The sequence below is a fragment of the Ischnura elegans genome, chromosome 8 (assembly GCF_921293095.1).
Source record: "Ischnura elegans chromosome 8, ioIscEleg1.1, whole genome shotgun sequence".
Taxonomy (NCBI): Eukaryota; Metazoa; Arthropoda; class Insecta; order Odonata; family Coenagrionidae; genus Ischnura; species Ischnura elegans.
Window position 1 is genome coordinate 94,047,606 of NC_060253.1, and position 18,862 is coordinate 94,066,467.

An 18,862-nucleotide genomic window follows, 5' to 3' on the forward strand; every position below is an offset into this window, starting at 1 on the left:
TATCACAAATATCTCTACTGACACGTGGAAGGTTATTCGGGATTTCCATCGGGTTAGGTTTCACGGCCGACGTTTCGTTGAATGAATCGCCCATTGTCATCAGGGCAGGGCAGATGGAAAACCTGGCCCTGTGGAAATCCCAAGTAGCTTTCCACGATACAATACGCCGGGAGAGCCTGACATCATTCTTCATCTCCACTGACATTTGAATGGACCACTAGTGCATCAAAAAGTGAACAGTTATAATGTGTGGATCCTAATAGTCACCTTTACGAGCACAATAATGGAGAATAATCGCATTTATTGTTGAAAACTTGTGGATATTAAAGAATACTTTCTCACGCAAGTGAAAAAATTGATGATTTGAAGGCACTCAGGAGTGTAAAACCCTTGGTTACAGTACCCCAAAGAATTTCAAAGTTTAATAATTTTTAGCTTGAGAAACTTAAAGTTTACATTTTCTCGCAGGAAATCACCCTTAATATAATTTCGCATGACAAATTTTTGCTAATTCCATAAGCATTAACTTTATTTACGACCAGTTTTGTGGTTAATTGTATCAAATTGTTTCCGCTTATCATATGTACAGTTCTTCGTATCATACGACGCAATAAAAAAGAAAGAACAGGGAATAAGCTATAATAGCTTGCAATATGAAAATCAGTAAATGGGGACCAAAGTCTCGCCGGGCGAACAGTAAGGAAAGGGAATGAATTTGTGTATAAAAATATGGGAAACTAAGAAACATGAAGAACTTGTTCGAGAATTTTTGTTACGACTATCTTCATAGAAGTGCTCGTCTCAACAGAAGAATACTTATAAATGAGAGACTTTTAGACTAGTAGTATCTTGTCTTTTTAAACCTATCCCTATAGTATTAAAAATGAGTACTAATACAAATAATGACGACCTTTATGACATAGTAGGTCCCAACACCTTGTACAGAAAAATAAGTGGTCCTTGTCGTGGAAGTAACATTCCCGTCAACCGCCTTAGAAATGTGTTTTTGTCGTAATAACTTAACATCCTTAGTTGGGCCCCTTCAGCCCAACAAAGGATCCAAGGTAACAAACCAAGGTTACGTTAGCGAGGTCCCTATCGATACCTCCACTGAATAAACGCTCAACAATCGCCCACCGAATCAAATCCGCTCATCTAGTATTATAAGGGCTATATAGATGAGAGGATTTGATTCGGTGGGCAATTGTTGAGCATTTATGCAGTGGAGGTATCGCTATAGCCTTGCAAATGTTTTCAGTCGGTTTGTGTATATGCGGCTGTGGTAGCCCATGGCGTGGAAGTAATATTCCCATAAACTACCTCAGGAGGGTTTTCTAGTTTATTGATTTTTTTTAGTTTGACGAATGATGCCAAATTTTACGACAATTGGAGAACCTTTCCTTCGTCTGTTAGTACATAAAATCGCCGGCACGATTGAGATGCAACGGGCTAGGCGCGGAGTGTATCCGTCTACGAGTTCACTTAAAGGGGATGGCTCCGTCTTCTAGAAATTCTTCGTTTTAGAAGTGCTGACGTTTTGAAGTTCTGTCCAATTCCCTTCTGAGCTCATCCCGATATTTCTTCTCTCCATCTTGGGACCTTCAGCCAGGGAGGATGAGGATGGCAGCCTCCGAAAGTCCGTGGAGCAGCTCTTTCGTAAGATGCTGGTCGTATGGTGTAGGGAGACGATGGCCATCGGGAAATTGCCGCACAAAGGAGGTGGTAAGGAGAAAGAGGAGTCGACCATTCGTGTGAATATCAGCATCTCCGAATGATAAATTAACAATGACCTTCACCCATATGGCGCCTTTACTGATAATTTTTACTAACATACTGAATTTTAGTTGTTAATACTTTGAGGAAACAGATAACCCGCGCTAAAATATTTACTAAGAAAATCGATCTTTCGTTTCTCACTTGTCATACCCAGGTTTCAGCACAGGATATGTCATTTTCATGGGTACAAACGGCAAAAAACATGATTATGAATGGCATAATCCGTGTCAAGGCCCTTGCCAGAAAATAATGAAAGAGGAAAATGTAAAGGTCCTTCCCTTGGTGTCCATGTAATCAATCTAAACAAATTTACTCTCTAATTGTATTCCTTTGCCGTGTTAGCTGGAAATGCAATCTTTGATCTATAATAATATAATGTAAATTTTCAGGTTTGATTTTTCAAATAAGAGGTAACTTCTGATCAAAAAGGGCTAGAGGAGTCTTCTAACATTCATACCATTAATCCCTGACGAGAGACAGGTTCTGAACGTGATATCATTGAGCTAGCTAATGAGTAACCCTACATTGGTAATTATTTAAATTCGTACGAACCTATCTTTTGAGCCTTCACACAAGTTCTATGTCTACTCTATACATATTATACGTATGTATGTACTATTAATGCACAGAACTCTGGTATTTGTAACTCTTGAGTTAATAGCAAAGGATATTTACGCGTTTATACACCATAAATTTGTATGAACATAGGAATAAGTGCTTACACGATGATCAAAACCCATAATAAACTAATTTATTGTGTGTAGCGGTGAGAGATAAACATTGTGAAGTATAGAAGCGGGAATTTTCTTCGGAACGGCTTTTGTTCATGCATGAAAATAGGCAGAAAAAATATTTAGAAGGCATTCAACCCATTTTAGTAGACTTTACAATGAAATACTTACCTTTTACTGTCTTAAAAAGTATATAATCTCAATTTGGGTAAATAACTCGGTTATGAGGGAATATTTAAAAATTAATACGCACTGGATATTTTTCTGGTTCTCGTTGCTAAGTATATACGCCGTTTTTGTCCTCTTGGGGACGGGCAATTTTGTTTTCCAGGTGCTGCAGCAAAATAAAAGTAGGCCTTGAACGGTAAGTGGCAGAGTCATACTAGCGAGAATCGGTCTCATTCATCCAGAGCACGCCCACCTGCTACGGTTTGCGTCAGTCTTTTTTTTCTTCTCATAGCGTATGTGCTCCTTACTCACTCTGTGCGCCTTGAACTATTGATCGCATTCCTCAGGTTGCTCGCATCTGAGGAGCTGCTGGGTCCTTGCTCCTAGATACCCATATGGAACGATTTCATTTCGGCTTCAGTATAACAAGGTGTCTTACCTAGATTCCGTCTCATGCATGTATTTTCGGATGGTTCTAAGACTGCATCACGATGTAATGGGACCTGTTTATGTTCTTTCAAGATTTTGTCGGAATTTTCTTTTATTAATGGCCGTTTAACCTTAGATAATTAGATATCTGGATCTGATCTACTGATCTCACTTCTGTCAAATAGGAGCATCTTCGAAATACAATTGATAAATTTTCATCCCACGCAGATAAATAGTTGACAAAATTTTCCAACATTTTGTTTGTTTATAAATTAAGACGCGCATTAAAAATAGGAGCATAGCTGCAAATGGACGGCATTAATACTTCTTATTCCTTTTTTGTAAAATGGTAAGATACCGTAAAAATTTTTAGCTTAACATTATCACTAAATTTTAATGAATTTTACGATTACAATGACTCAGATAACCTTATCCATCTGTCCTCAAAATACGAAATTAAAGTGCAGTAATTCTCCACAAAGTAATGGCACAAATATTTTGTCAAACCAATTATATGGCTTATAATTATTATATAATGAAAATTACAGGTATTTTTTTATAATTCGACTGCATTTTACGCAGACCATTGTGAGTAGGAGCTCACTAACTATGCACATTACTGTTTCAGCAGTCCTCGATGCTCAATAATTCTGTAGTCTGTGATACGTTTTAAACATATTTTATGTTGGTATATGTATGACTGTGAGGTATGTGACGAATTCGTTAAATGACAAGAATTATGAGCCGAAATGCCATAACTTAAAGGGTAAGATACCCAAAGGTATCTTACCTATCTTTAAGAACTTTTTTTAATTTCATTTTCCGACTAATGATTTTAACGATTATGATGTGAATTATTATGATGTTAATAACTATCAGGTTCATGACACTTCCTGCATTTTATGTTTGCACTATGTGTATGAATCCGCGTTTGACTCTCTTTTGGTTTATCATTTGTTATTCTGCTATTGTCTCCGAAACTATTATTATTATTATTATGTTAATATGTATAATTGATTTAAATTTCGTTATAATCTAGGTGATTTTTATGTCTTTTTGTTCAAATAAATGCTATTTTTCTTTAAAGGTAGAGAATAATACTGACTTAAAAAACCATTATTCTTTCAACAACATTTGGAAAACTTTCTCTATCCAACTGACAATTAACAAATCTTTTTTTTTCTTTGCTTTCTCCACTTTTTCACTCCGTATGTTAGTCTGAATGGGATGCGGTGACTTCCGACGAAGACTTCGGGTGTCTAGAGAATATAGTTATTATTGCGTTCGTAGGCTTTAGGGAAGGGTTGAAAGCGAATTCGAGATATCCAGATTCGAATTCCGGTCAATGAAAATGACAATAATTTTTCCTTAGTAAAATTTTTACACTTGATGTTAAGTTTCAGGTGGCTCCGTCAAGGTTCTCTGCTGAAAATTTTGTGTTTATTTCGTTGAATTACTTTCCAAGTCACCTTGGGCGATGATGGTTCTTCACATGGCAGAGCCATATCATATATCCGATCGATAATTAACTAGTTTTTACTTTGTGGAAATGCATGGTAACTAGAAGAGAGCCGTAGTAATTTTCCATGCTATTTATTTGACTCAGCCGCATTCAACGTTCATACACAATACATTTTCAAGAGCTGCCTTAGACAAATAAATAAGTTCGGAGAATTACTACTCTACCCTTTCTATCTTATTGTCGCTATATCATTATCTCCGTATCATAAACTTTTGACTAAAATAATTAAATGCGTCTTCCAGCAGTGTATTTTAATTTACAGTTCATTTTCTGGTGATCTGAATTACTATGTGTCAATTCTGTGATTATTTCGTTTATTTGTACTTGCATATATCGCCTTAGGTCTGACTTCATGGAATCGAGTTAACATAATTAAGCGTAAAAAAACTTTATAATTCCATATAAATTTAATTGTGTACGACCTAGGTTTCGACGTGGCACGTCATCAGACGCCAGATGACGAGCCACGAATATGTGAATAATATTCATTTAAATACAAAACCGTTATTCGTTTAGCTGTAACATTTGGTACTGCAAATTTTATATTCCAAAAACGCAAAGCAAATATCTTTCCACGTGGAAACCTTGGTCGTGCATTATAAACTTTAAATTAACTTTCAGTTTGTTCCATTAAGGATTTTCGCTGGAAAATCTGTGGTAACTAAGGAAAATTATACTTTTCTGCTCTCCTTTGATTATTCATAGGTATACCTATAGCATTATTTTGCTAAAATAATTACATTTGTGTGTCGACATTCACAGTTAATTTTCAGGTGATCTGAAATATTTTCTCCATTCTTTGGCAATTCTGTGGTAATTTCGTTGAATTATACTTTTCTAGTCTATACGTTGGTTTTTTATGGGTAGAGCAATATCATTAGTGCACGGCTAAAATAATTATCACCTATGTACGTCTATGTCCACGGTTATAGTTGCTGATTTTTTATTCTTTCGCCAGAGAGCGACAAGCGGGTGGTGGTGAAGAGGGAGCGAGGCGGGGAGTTTGGGTTCCGCATCCACGGCTCCCGGCCGGTCGTCGTCTCGGCCATCGAAGCCGGCACACCCGCCGAGAGCTCCGGCCTCGAGGTGGGCGACATCGTCCTCTCCGTCAACGGCGCCCCAGTGCTCGATGCCTCCCACTCCGAGGTCGTCAAGATAGCACACGCCGGTGAGTATAGGCCACGTAAGATGCATATATGTTAAGCGTGTCGTCGGTATTTCCAGGAAGGAATTAATTTCAATCTATTAGTTGCTCCTAGATATCCATATGGAAAGATATCATTTCGGATTCAGAGAAGCAAAGCGTCTTATATTCCCTCTCATGCATATAATTGCGGATGATTCCATAACTGCATCACGATATGATGGAACCAGCTTACTTTCTTTCAAAGTTTTTTAGGAATTTTCTTTTCTTGATTGCTGTTTAACCTTAGATACTTTGATACCCAACATATCTATCAACCTATCAACCTTGCTTTTATTTTATTTTTTTATTTTTTCTCATAACTATTCTGATACTTTTTTGTTAATTATTTTGATTTTATAATATTCAATTAACATTTTGCAACATTTGGAACCGATCCATTTACCCCTGATTTCATTTTATTTTTTCTAAAATTGTTTCTGATATCATTTGTTTATTATTCGATTTTATACGAAGCATATTATATTAGCAATGTATGCCATCTATCAATATACCCCTGCTTTTATTTCATTTTTTTCTTATATCTTTTCTGTTATCTTTTCGTTTTTTATTCATAGACATTAATGTTTTATAATATATGCTACATATCAATTTACCACTGTTTTTAATTAATTTCTCAAGCATATTCATGTAGATTCAGTGATTTACATGCATCTCTTTGTTACAACAATACTTTATCTTTATCCCTCCAACCATTATCTTATCCCCCTTGGCATCTAGGCTCCTCAATTGATATTTTTCAAGGTATTCAACCTATAAATTTACCCATTCTATTATTTTATTTTTTCTCACAACTTTTTGTTTATTATTCGATTTTATAATAAACAATTAATGTTTTGCAATACATACAACCGATCACTTTACATCTTCTTTTATTTTATTTTTTCTTATACCTTTTCTGATATTGTTCTGTTAATTCTTTGATTTATAAGTAATTGTTAATATTTTGCATTATCAAACGACCTATCAATTTACCCCTACTTTTATTTTATTTTTTTACATCAATTTCGATACCTTTGCATGTATTTTTCGAATTTATAATTGGTACATATTTGATATTTTGCAATGTACGCCACCGATTCATTTACCCTTGATTTTATTTTACTCTTATTTTTTTCTATCATCTTTTTGTTTATTATTCAGATTTTATAATAAGCAATCAGTATATTGTAATAAATGCAACCTATCACTTAACGTCTGCTATTATTTTTTTCTCATATCTTTTCCAACATTTTTTTCATTTACTATTCTTTTTTATAATAGGTATTTCAAATTTTGAGAGCTTTTGGTGTATATGTTACACTTCTAATAGTTCCTTCATGCACATATTGGAAGAATACTTCCTTTCTATTTTAAGGCAGTACTGAAACCATATGGTAGTACATGATATTTAGCCATTAACATTGAATCTCTTGTCTACATTTATTCAATCCTATATTTAGCATATTTTATAAGTTGTGAAAAATTGTGCTTGTGGGTTGAGGTACACAATTAGGAGTCCAAAGTTATCATATTTCTCCTTGCCTTGGTTTTGAAATATATTTTCCCCTCATAAGTTGTACTTTCTTTAGAAGTAACCTGCTCTTCGTGGAATAATTTCTTCCTAAAAAATCCTAGAAACGGATTAAAAACGAATCATCATGTAAGTTAAAGCGTTATGAGATTACCTTATGACGTACCTTCACGGTTTTCACCACAAATTAACTTCACTAGATTATCAGACACCATGTGTGAAGTCATTTTATTTCCTAGGGCCTCAATACTTTTGATTAAACGGTCCGAGAAGGGTCTCAAAAGGTTATTGACTGTTAGTGTGGCCCTAGTGCTTAAATAACTTCTGATACCTTCCCAGTGCAATTAGTTTTTATGCAAGCCATATGCCAAGAATAATAAAGATGCACTTTGCATTATGTATCTCAAGGCTGAATACATATTTATTTTACTTACAATTCTAGTGAAAGAAGTTTCTATAAGGTCAGTAATTGTCATCTATGTTAAAAAATAGACATGCAAAATGAAACAGTTGTAACAATTGAATTGTTGGTATTTGTGTCACCTTCCTTAAAAGTTATGTTTTTCATTGTAGCTATCTATTTTATCTTATGAGGGTGCTGTGCTATTTATTTTACTTCAGTAAAAATTGTATCCCTTCATCCATCCTTTCTGCATGATATAGGAAATTTGGTAATGTACTCATTAGCTTTTTAACTAAGGGAAAGCAAATAAAATCTCTTCTGAACATTGCTTTAATTTTTTCGTCCCTTCAAAAAGGATCGGATACATTGGAGTTGGAGGTAGCACGGACCTGCGATGTTCTCACTCCAGTCCTCCGCACAGTGGAGGGCATGGAAACGGAGTGGGGAGACTCAGAGGGTGTCCCAGACATGCTGTTGGCTGGTTACCTTTGGAAGATGGCAAACAGTGGAGGCGGAGCAGGCCGGTGGCATAGACGATGGTTCTGCCTCCGACGAAACCACTGCTTATACTACTACAAGACTGAGGAGGTAAGCATTCTCATTCCTATTGAACAAATAAGGAAAAACTTTAAATAACTTTCAAAATGCAAATATTAGCATTAAATTAGGTATACCAGGAGGTAAATTGCTGTGCCATAGAATTTCTAGAGATTTAAGGCAACACCCTTAATTGTATAACTGGGGTAATAATTGTTGGCCAGCAGTTCTGATATTGATTTTTTGTTTCTGTGGATGCTATCATACAAAAATATTTTCCCAGATTCATTCTGGTATTGAGGTAAATTAACAATATAACGCAAACCAACCTGATGATTTTATGTGTTTTATTTTATATTCCTTTTACAATTAGTCTCTTATAATCATGGGCTAATTATGGCCAGAATTATTCAAACTTCAAATAAACAGTTCACCTCATTCACCAGTGTTTCACTGTTTTCAACATTATTCCCTGGCAGGGATGCCAACTTACAAAAAATATTGGGGGGCCAAACTGGGGAAATCTTGCCCAGGGAAATTTTATAAGTAGTGAGTTTTAAGTTTTTTAAGCATTTTAGAAGAGTCACATAGTCAACATTAGAACCCTGATAACTCGAATCTCGATATCTGGACACTCCAGGGATAATCGACAAGCCTGACACATTTTTTCCTCACACTCATCACGAATTTTGGAGGGGGCTCGGGCCTCCTCAGACCCCATGGAGTCGGTGCCACCGTTCCCTGGTCTTTTTGCTATTTATAGAGTCTTGGGAAATACACAACTTATATCTATTGAAATAAATTTTTTGCCATAAGAAAGTAAATTATTGTTCTTAGGTAGTGTTAGGATTTTGTAGACAATTAGTAGTTTTTATTTCCTATTGGGGCTCATATAGATTTTTTTTTTGAGCTCCAAAGGTTTAGTATTATTGTAATATGGTTATTTATCATTACATTGTATATAAAGGAAAATATTCTAATGCAAAATAATTTAACATGATATTTTCACTTTTTAGCTGTGGCTAAATATATAATAAGTTACTCTTAGAATTTTGAATCCTCCATGTTTCTCATATGCTCCCTCAAACCTCTGCAGACATTTTTTTCCTATTCTTTAATTTATGATGAGGTTTCAATTAGGGGCCTAGGAGCAACCTCTGTGGTATTTTTTTTGTATCATTCGTTTTTAAATTGCCAACCTGACAATGGATATTTTTGTTAAATAACAATGAGAACCTCAACTTAAATGAAATTTATTCTCCAAAACCATAGTTTTTAGTGGATAAATGACAAAATGAAAACAAAAGGAATGCATGTACCCTTTGACTCATCCCAAAGATTTAATGCTTATTAAAATATTAATTTTTTTCCATTTTTTTCACAAAAATTTTTACTTTGGAGATACAGTGTAGCACTTTTTCATGTGGAGGAAAATGCCTTTTTAGTGTTTCTGTCAGTTTTATTGTATAATATAAATGAAGTATATTTTTATTGAATTTACTTTAAATTAAGGCCACATCAAAGTTAAGTAACTGTGTGTAGTAACTTAACCAATGTAAAATCCATTTATTAGTGTGTGGAAAGTAATAAGGTACTGTAACAAGTTTATAATTTTCACATTGACACAACTAATTTCCAGAAATTTAAGCCTGATACGCTTAAATTCATATGTAAAATGATGAGCTTTTCTTTCCTCTTAATGATCTGCAGGAAGTTCAACCTCTTGGAGCTTTGGCTCTCGCGGGATACTCTGTGGAAATTCTTGAGCCGAAGGATAGGGCTGGAGAAGGGGTGGGTGAAGACACCGGGTGGGAGCCATCTTATACATTCCGAGTGTGGCGCAGGGGAGCCTTAGGGTTGACCCTGGGTGCAGAGACAGTGGACACCGGAAACCAGTGGTCCCGTGCATTGGGCATGGCCATCGAAAGGTCCAGTCAGGTGAGTGGTCAATGAAGCGTTCCTTTCCCTAATTTCCCTATTCACTGCATTGCTTGAGTGGAAATTCATCCATATGGCTGGGTGGAAAGCCATTTTAAAAAACCCTGTCCATTTTCACATTTGTGATGCAGAGTACAGCATAGATCACACCAGGTGTGCAGCAACGAATTAAGGCTAGGGGGGCAAAGGGGGTTTAGGCGCAACTAATACTAGGGGTATGGAATAGAGGAGGTTCGGGTGCCCTCCATCAGAAAATATTTAAGATAAATGGTTCAAAATGGTGAGTGTTATGGCTTTCCAAGGGATATTTTATTAATCCTTTCACTATTCTATAGGTAATATTTATCCATTTGAGTAAAATGGTTCAAATTTCAAAATTTCTCCGAGTTCTGGGGGTGGGGGGGTTTCTATCCCCCAAAAACCTTCCCCCTCGCTGCACCACTGGATTGCACCACCCACTCATGAGAACTGCCGTGATGAAAAGGATGTGGTGTGAATTAGGTGTATGAGATACTGAAAATTTTACATCAGAATATGGTAATTTTTAATACTATAATTGATTATCACAATTACTGATATTTAGGCATGATCTATAAACTTACCTTGTCTGATAAAATGTCACAATAAATAATCATGTCTAACTCGATAAAAAAAGACGTCTCATTAAAATATTGAGATCTATCACCAGCAAAAATATTTCTGTCTTATGAAAGTTGTGATATAGCAGATATTCATGGATCACTGTGATTACTGTACAGATTGTGATATTTTATTGGGTGGATATCTTATATTCATAATATCATATACATAATCTTCAATAAAAATGGTGTCATAGAAAAATATCATAATTCGTCAGAAATATATCCAATGACATGCCTCTGTTTTTCTGATAACCTTAATTGTGATATTTTTATCAGTTGTCATCAAAATTTTTGTGCGAAAAATCCACAGGGAAAAAATCATTCGCCTTGACCGGGATTCGAACCCGGATCCCTCGATTTCCGGCCGAGTGCTTTAGCCAGTTAAGCTACCGAGGCGTCATTCTTCCCTGTGGAAATTTGTGGACTATACCGGACATGGTGGTATGGACTGCCGAGCATATTATGCGACGAGCAGTCCAAATCGTGCGCATGGCGCCACAGCCGGAGAGTAAAGCCCGAACTTTGAACACATAGAGGTGTTCTCTCTTGACGAATTTAAGTATACCGGGACTAGCCACGGTATACTTAAATTAATCAAAATTTTTCCTTATAGATTTTGACAACTTATTTCATCCAAGAATACAGGAGACACATAAGACTTTTTCAGCCTGAAAAATTAGCGTTTGTTGTGAGCATAGCCTCAATATAGTGCACTCCATTAATTTTAACAATGCTAAAACTCTGTGCCAATGTTATGTATACTGGGATCGAATAGTACAAGAGGAAATAGAAATATGTCTCAAAGAGAAAAAGCTTACCTGAGACTCTAGTCAGAACATCAGCCAAAAATGGAGAATGTTGATTAATAAAATACAACAATCCCAGACACAAGTCAAATTCCAACCCCCACAAGCCAATTTGAATCAGCAGGCAAACTGTGGGTGTTGACCATCCTTTGGCTAGCTTTGCATAAAAACCTGGCGTGAAACAAGTACGGCATCAGTCTTAGCCCTAATGGCAATGAGTTTGTTTCTCATCAAAATGTTGGCCTTAACCCTGTTGGTGCTTAGAGTTGGAATATGTTTTCCATGCTACAAGTAGCATTAGAATATTTGAAACCTATCTGTGCAGAGCTCTTTTTTAGGGTGTAGTTACCCTGGTATTTTCATCCCTCGGATTCGGGACTCAACTCAACCCATCCCTTACCACAGCCACTAGACTAGGCCCTCTAACCCTATCATAGCAAAAGTCCACAGTCAGCCTACTACATTACCAGTATTTTTTTCAACCAAATATGTATTGTGTTTGATTTTCAATAATTTACTCTTTTAAAAGAATTGCTAATATTTTATAAGTATTGTAGAATTTTAAATGGATTTCTATCGTTAATAACAACAAAGTTAGTAGACACAAGATACTAAAAAATTCCACGAGACCCATACCTGACGTTAGTCTTCCGCATATGAAAATGCCCATCGGCTCCACCCTACATCCAGCACAAATGGCTTAAACAGCCTTAGTCAGTGACAAACCTGAGATGATTTTTTGGACAAGAAATGAAGGCTCAGGGGAGCTCTTCAAGGATACAATGCACTGGGGCTGGGACCCGGCAATTTTGCTGATATGCACGATCACCCGGGGAGGGGGTTGGATGGGAAGGAACAAGGAAAGAGGTGCCTGTCGATGCCTCTGGGGTAGGGAAAGGATGGAAGGGAAGGGACGGGGTAAACACCTCCAGTGGTGCAGCGAGAGGGAGGTTTTGGGGGTTAAAACCCCCCCCAGAGCTCAGAGAAATTTTTAAATTTAATCCATTTTACTTAATGGATTGGTATTACTTATATAAAAGTCTTAGGATTAATCAAATATCCCTCAGAAAGCCGTAAAACTCACAATTTGGAACCATTAATCTTAAAAATTTTCTGAGGGAGGGCACCAGCAACTCCAACTTACCCTGGCGGGTATGCAATACCCCAACACCCCAAAGTATTAGTTGCGCCTAAAACCCCCCCTAGCCTTAATTTTTGGCTTCGCCCATGAACACCTCACCCCTATAGAAGCGGAAAGGGCTGACTAGCTAGCAAAACCCGGCGTCAGCTATTAACCCTTTTACTGCCAACGGGCCGATATATCGGCCCTCACTGGTTCAGCGAAAACTGCCAGGGGTCGATTTATCGGACCGAATTATTTCACTTTTTTTTTCATGATTGTGGCCTCTTCAACAGTTGTGATTTATGTAAACCCCCATTATCTATCTATGGTTATAAGATATAAATAAATATGAAGTGCTGGGAAAAAAATCTAGACATATTAAATAAAATTATGTAAGTAGCTGAAAAATGTTTGAATCTGAAATGCTGCTAATTCCGGAAAATAGCCTTGGCAGTTTTTGTACATCCCACTTGAAATGGGCTGGCCATAAAAGGGTTAATGTGCCAACGGTTTTGGAGGATTATCCTATTAAAGAGAAAAACCCAGCGATCAAATTGTTGGATAAGATTTTATGGACAACTTATTTGTTTGCTTTTTCAGGGAGATGCTTGGCTCGAAGAGGTGGAAAGGTTAGTGGGGATGGGCCCTGGTACTATCATCCGGCCAGATTGCTTTGGCTACCTCTCATATCTACAGGCCACAGAGACAGAGAGATCATCTAGTGTTGGGGGAGCTGGAAGGCGGAGGGGCAAGAGCACCGGCTCTATTGCCTCCACTGGGGGATGGCGGAGACGCTACTGTGTCCTCAAAGATGCTTGTCTATTCTTTTATGAAGATGTTGATTCACGCTCAGCAGTGGGTAAGTTCATAAATACAGCAGCTCCTGTCTTCATCCTCTGAGTCCTTTTTTATTTGACTTGTCTTATGGAATAGCTTTCAAGTCATGGGTGTGATGGCATGAACTCAATAAGATGAAATCCCAATGAGAATTCCTATTCAAACATTTCATTCTGAAATTTTGCATGAAATTGGTGAGACTTGACTTCATTCTTGGGATGAAGAGATTTGAAAATAAAATTTACTGATCATGTTTTGATGATATCAAAACTTTTATGCATTATCGATGCAGCTAGTAAATTATCCCAGCATTAATGTAGCCCATATGAGTTCACCTACTGAAGTCAATATTACATAGGCAACATGAGCAGCTGATTTGAATCTCTTCATCTTCATAATACCCCACAAGCCACCAAAAAAGGCATGTGGTAGGGGGTGTTAGGACACCAGCCATTTACATATAGAAAGCAGACGTTCAAAAAATTACTACTAGTGTTTATTTAAGTTTTTTATGATTCAGGGGAAGAACAAATTCTCATATCTATCCATTCATGAAAATATCCCTCTAAACTTATTTCTCTTGGCATCCTTGGACTAATGAAAGCTATTACGCATTACTAAACCTGTCCAGATGGTAGACTACTCATGTTACTAAACCAGACAGATGTGACATAAATGATTTGAGAATTAGTGGTGACTTTGGTTCACAGGTTAAATATGGCCCATGCATGAGTTTCAGTATTAAGTACATACATTTCTACACCCATCAATAATGTCAAAATATAACATTCAAGGATGAGTTTTAAATATACAATGCTCCTTTTTTTACAGAACATAAAATTATTCAACTGTTATTCTTTTTCATATGAGTACTTTTGGTTGATTGAATTTTTATATAATATTAAGAAGTAAAACATACAAAGATGCCATTTTATTCATTGTTACAGTCAAATATAATTTAAGTTAAGTTAAATTAACTTAACTTAAATGATAGTTAAGTTTTAAAGTTAAGTTAAGAGTTAAGAGTTAAATGTTGGAGGGGGATAGCAATCTTGTCAGGGGTTTAGGGGCAATGGAATACCACCCAGTGAAACGGGGTATTCCATAGCCCCTAAGTGTTCCTGGAAATTTGTTTAAATTAACCTCTTAAAACAGTGTATTAAGTACTATCTAAGACTAAATATTATTTTAACTTTTAGTGTTGTACTTTTCATTGTACTTGAATGTACAGATTTCATACTTTTTTGTACTAATTATGATTTAAGTTGGGAGAGGGGAGGGCAGGCTCCCCAGGTGTAGCCCATGGCTGAGCATTATGAGATTTCACCATGTTCCCTTCTCATCCAGGGATGGCCTGCCTGCATGGGTATAGGGTACAGTCATCCTCGCCAGCAGTTGGCCCTCCAGGTGCAGGGAAGCGCCTCTTTGCCTTCGAGGTGCTGCCTCCCCTTGCACCATCACCAACGGCTGATCATCACCATCACCACCATCATCATCACGGAGGACACCACAGACACCACACGACTGGGCAGCGGCATGCGTCACCATATCACCAAAGGCACTTCCATTTTCATACAGACACGGAGATGGATAAGAAGAGGTAATGCAATTCCTGATACATATATTTTTGTGCACCCCACCATACTTTTCTCTTTGAATTAGCAATTTCTGCCTCATTTTCTAATAATTTTGGTGTTTTAATCAAATGGAAAATCCTTCCTAATAACAGTGTTTTCGATTATGAAAAGTGTTAAAATTAGTTTCAAATCCTCTACTTACCCTGTTTTTCAAAAAGTTTCCCCCCTGGTTTTGGACCCCAACCCCAAATGAAATTCCTGGCTACACCACTACCATTCTGTGCTGTTTTTAATATCTCCCCTCCACTTTTCACCCTTTGTTTCCTCCATATCTTCCCTAGAAGTTTCTCCTCCTCACCCACCATATCTAGCACTTAGTTGTTCCTTTTCCTATCTATGTATCCACTTGACCTTCCCCATTTTCCTCCGCACTAACATCTCAAATGCCTCCAATCTTTTCTTGTCCTCCTTCTTCTTGTATGCTTACAAATTAGTCAGAATCCTTAAACAAAAGGAAATGAGTTTTACAGCCTTTATACATCAACAGTTGGTAAGGGTACCGAATGGCCATAAAAATGGCCAATCAGCTCTGCAAAGAATGCCTAGTTACAACCCAAGATTTCTTAGCGAGGTCCCTACAGCCTTGCAAATGTTTCCATTTGGGTGGTGTATATGCCCAGTGAGAAATGGGTGGTGGAATCCACGTGGAACCCACGTGGAATCCACGTTGAGTGGTGGATATTTGGTGGTGGTGGATATTTGGTGGTGGTGGATATTGAGTGGTTGGACCCACGTGGAATCCACGTTGATTTCAAGTGGATTTGTGGTGATTATCATAAAATGTTAAACAGAATTTCTAATTTGTGGAACTTAACTCTCTGGTGACATTGCGTCATTTATCATCCTGAAACCACGCTAGTTATGTGAAAATGTATCGCACATTCTATTTTTACATAATTCGTGGAAAGGCAGCCATGAGAGCACATGAAAAATCGTAGACACGTATATAGAAGGTTTAGATATAGAGTGGTTGAGGTTTTAATGGTTTTAGGACAGCACCAACTGCTGTTTTAATTTTTCCACCAAATTTCCACGTGGGTTCCACGTTGATTCCACGACCAAAAACACGTGGTATCCACGTTAATTCTCCACGTGGGTTCCACGTGGATTCCACCACCCATTTCTCACTGGGTGCAGCTGAGGTAATTCCTGGTGGGGAAGTAAAATGTATTCCCAAAAAACTTCTACAGCAGGGTATTGTGGTAGAGAAGTATTTGGTTTGACGAGTGGTGCCAAATTTTACTGCCATTTGAGACCATTTTGAACTGTTGAGTCATCTATCCCCTCAATCTATGCATTGTTTTTCGATAATACCCATAACTTTACTGAGTCTACTCTTTGGAATGCTTTTATCAAACTCCACAAAGCAAGTACGCATGCCCTATTCTCAGTTCATTTTCTCTTAATGGGTGAGCTGGTGTGGCTAAAGCAATCAGCTGGTGGGGCCTCAGTCAATCGCTCTCAGACCTTGGTCGAGTTAACATGGTGAATCTGCACATGGAGCAGTGTTGCCAAACCTCATGCATTCTCCTTGTATGTCTTTAAGAATGCCTTTCACCAGCAGTGCCTCATTCAGCGTAGTAGCTGACAATGTCGCGGGTTTCTGTGAAGGGATTATCGTCAATACCTTCCAGATGAGTAGGTACATATATTGTCTTGGTGCCAGGGCCAAAATACGTGTGGCCACCCATGACTTACACATTTTCAGTGACAAACTAGGGCAACTATGTACATTTGGCAATGTTAAGTTTGCTCCTTCTCTCTCTTTCTCTCTCAGTACTCCCACTACCCCATTAGCCAAGCCCCTGAGTGTCCGGGTTCTCACAAAAACTCACACGCAAACATAAAGTGAATATATTATACAGTAGACTCGTTATTATCAACAACCTTACTATAAAGTTCTTGTTATTAAGATGCAAATTGTTGGTCCCGACAAAATGGCCTATCCAATCTATGGTTAAAGAAACATTATTACCAAATTTTCGTTATTACAAAATTACGAATCTCAGTCCTGGTCCCGCCGGCTACAAGAAGAACTTTGCTACAAAGTTCCACGATTAAGCAATGGCATTTAGATGGATATACACTATGCTACGTTATAAACATTGCGTTGCCTATAATTTCTTCTTGTGCACTGTGCGCAAGAGCGTCAATTATTGTTCTTTCCTCAGTAGGAGATACTTCAGTATGCACGCAACATCATATGATAAGCTTTATTCCTGTGGAATCATGGTGACCCACTCATTACCACTCGTACATTGGACATAATGGAAGTCCTCTTCTTACAAATATACAATTCACGAACTTTCAGAGATGCGAAAATTGGAAAAGTTCAAGTGTGCCCAAAATTTCAAATCTCGCACCTTACAAGTTGGCTGATGCGACACGGTGTGGCATAAAGGAACTCCCACTTTGAGCATAATCTGAACAAAGGATCACTTAATGTGATGTGAATTCAGGAACTATTCAGCATTTTGCCGGTTCTTCCTTCCCATGGACAGCGATTTTTTTAACTCCGGCTGCATCACACGCCCAGCTAGATCAGTTCCTCACAATATTGAGTTCATGCACAAAATTAAAGGCAGTTTTACACGGGGCATATACTTGCATAATCTGACGTGTGTACAAAGGTGCAGTCAAAATTGCGTCATATAAATTGTGAATTGCTAGAACACATGCGAGAATGCATGGATGTGAGATGGCAAAAGAGCCCCTGTTCGATTTTCATTCATGCATTGACGCAATTCCACACCATTTTAGAAATGAATGCAGTTCTAACCTGCACAATTCCGTGACCCGTGTAAAACAACCTTAATGCAGTGTTGCATTCTGCAGGATAACCGCACTTCTTGATGTCTTGCATACAGAGCCGGCCCTCGCAGGTGCGGGGCTAGGGGCAAACCTTCAGTGCGGGGCCCTTCACTTAAAATATTAAACTCTATACCCCATCTACAGACTCGAGCATTTTGAATCCCTACCACTCTCTGGCTAAGTATGTGTTCCCCTCCCAAATTCAGACTTCGTAATTACGCCGTTATGATACCATCACGCAGTTGAGTTCAAAATAGTAAGATACAAATAAAATTTATAATCATATCATAAAATTCCTGCGCCCGCTCTCACTCATGTCAAGTTCTCTCACTCCTTGTTATCACTCACACGACACAGTACTGTACTGACAAACGCAATTCCACAATAAAAATTACTGCATTATTATTCCTTTTTCATAATATTATTTTTGGTCTAGCACGGACTTAACAATACAGTAATAGTTGAAATTGCGTTTTCAAAACTATTGTATATTTTAATTTTTTTTTCACGAACCCCCCAAAGCGCGGGGCCCGGGGCGGTCGCCCCGGTTACCCCGCCCTAAGGCCCTAATGCTTGCATAGCTTTATGAAATGAAGGTTCCCAAAAGAAACATTCATACAAACTTTGTTATTACAAACCTCCAGTTTTTCAGTCCCATGACTTCGCAATAACAAGAGTCTACCGTAGTTATATTCCGGGTTATTTGTCACCAGGGCCATCATTACCACTGTTGCCTCATGAGTTGACTTTCCTTTCCTAACTCTAAACTGATCAATGCTCAAATAA

The 18,862-nt window shown here is 37.6% G+C and overlaps 1 protein-coding gene across 1 annotated transcript in view; it reads left to right on the forward strand.

Moving 5' to 3' along the window:
- Positions 1 to 18,862, forward strand: part of LOC124164457 — a 392,138-nt gene that overhangs the window by 366,817 nt on the left and 6,459 nt on the right. The window contains exons 22-26 of the mRNA XM_046541783.1: positions 5,585 to 5,794; positions 8,102 to 8,334; positions 9,994 to 10,221; positions 13,392 to 13,650; positions 14,976 to 15,228. Of these exons, the coding sequence (XP_046397739.1) occupies positions 5,585 to 5,794; positions 8,102 to 8,334; positions 9,994 to 10,221; positions 13,392 to 13,650; positions 14,976 to 15,228 (1,183 nt within the window). The remainder of the gene's footprint in view (positions 1 to 5,584; positions 5,795 to 8,101; positions 8,335 to 9,993; positions 10,222 to 13,391; positions 13,651 to 14,975; positions 15,229 to 18,862) is intronic.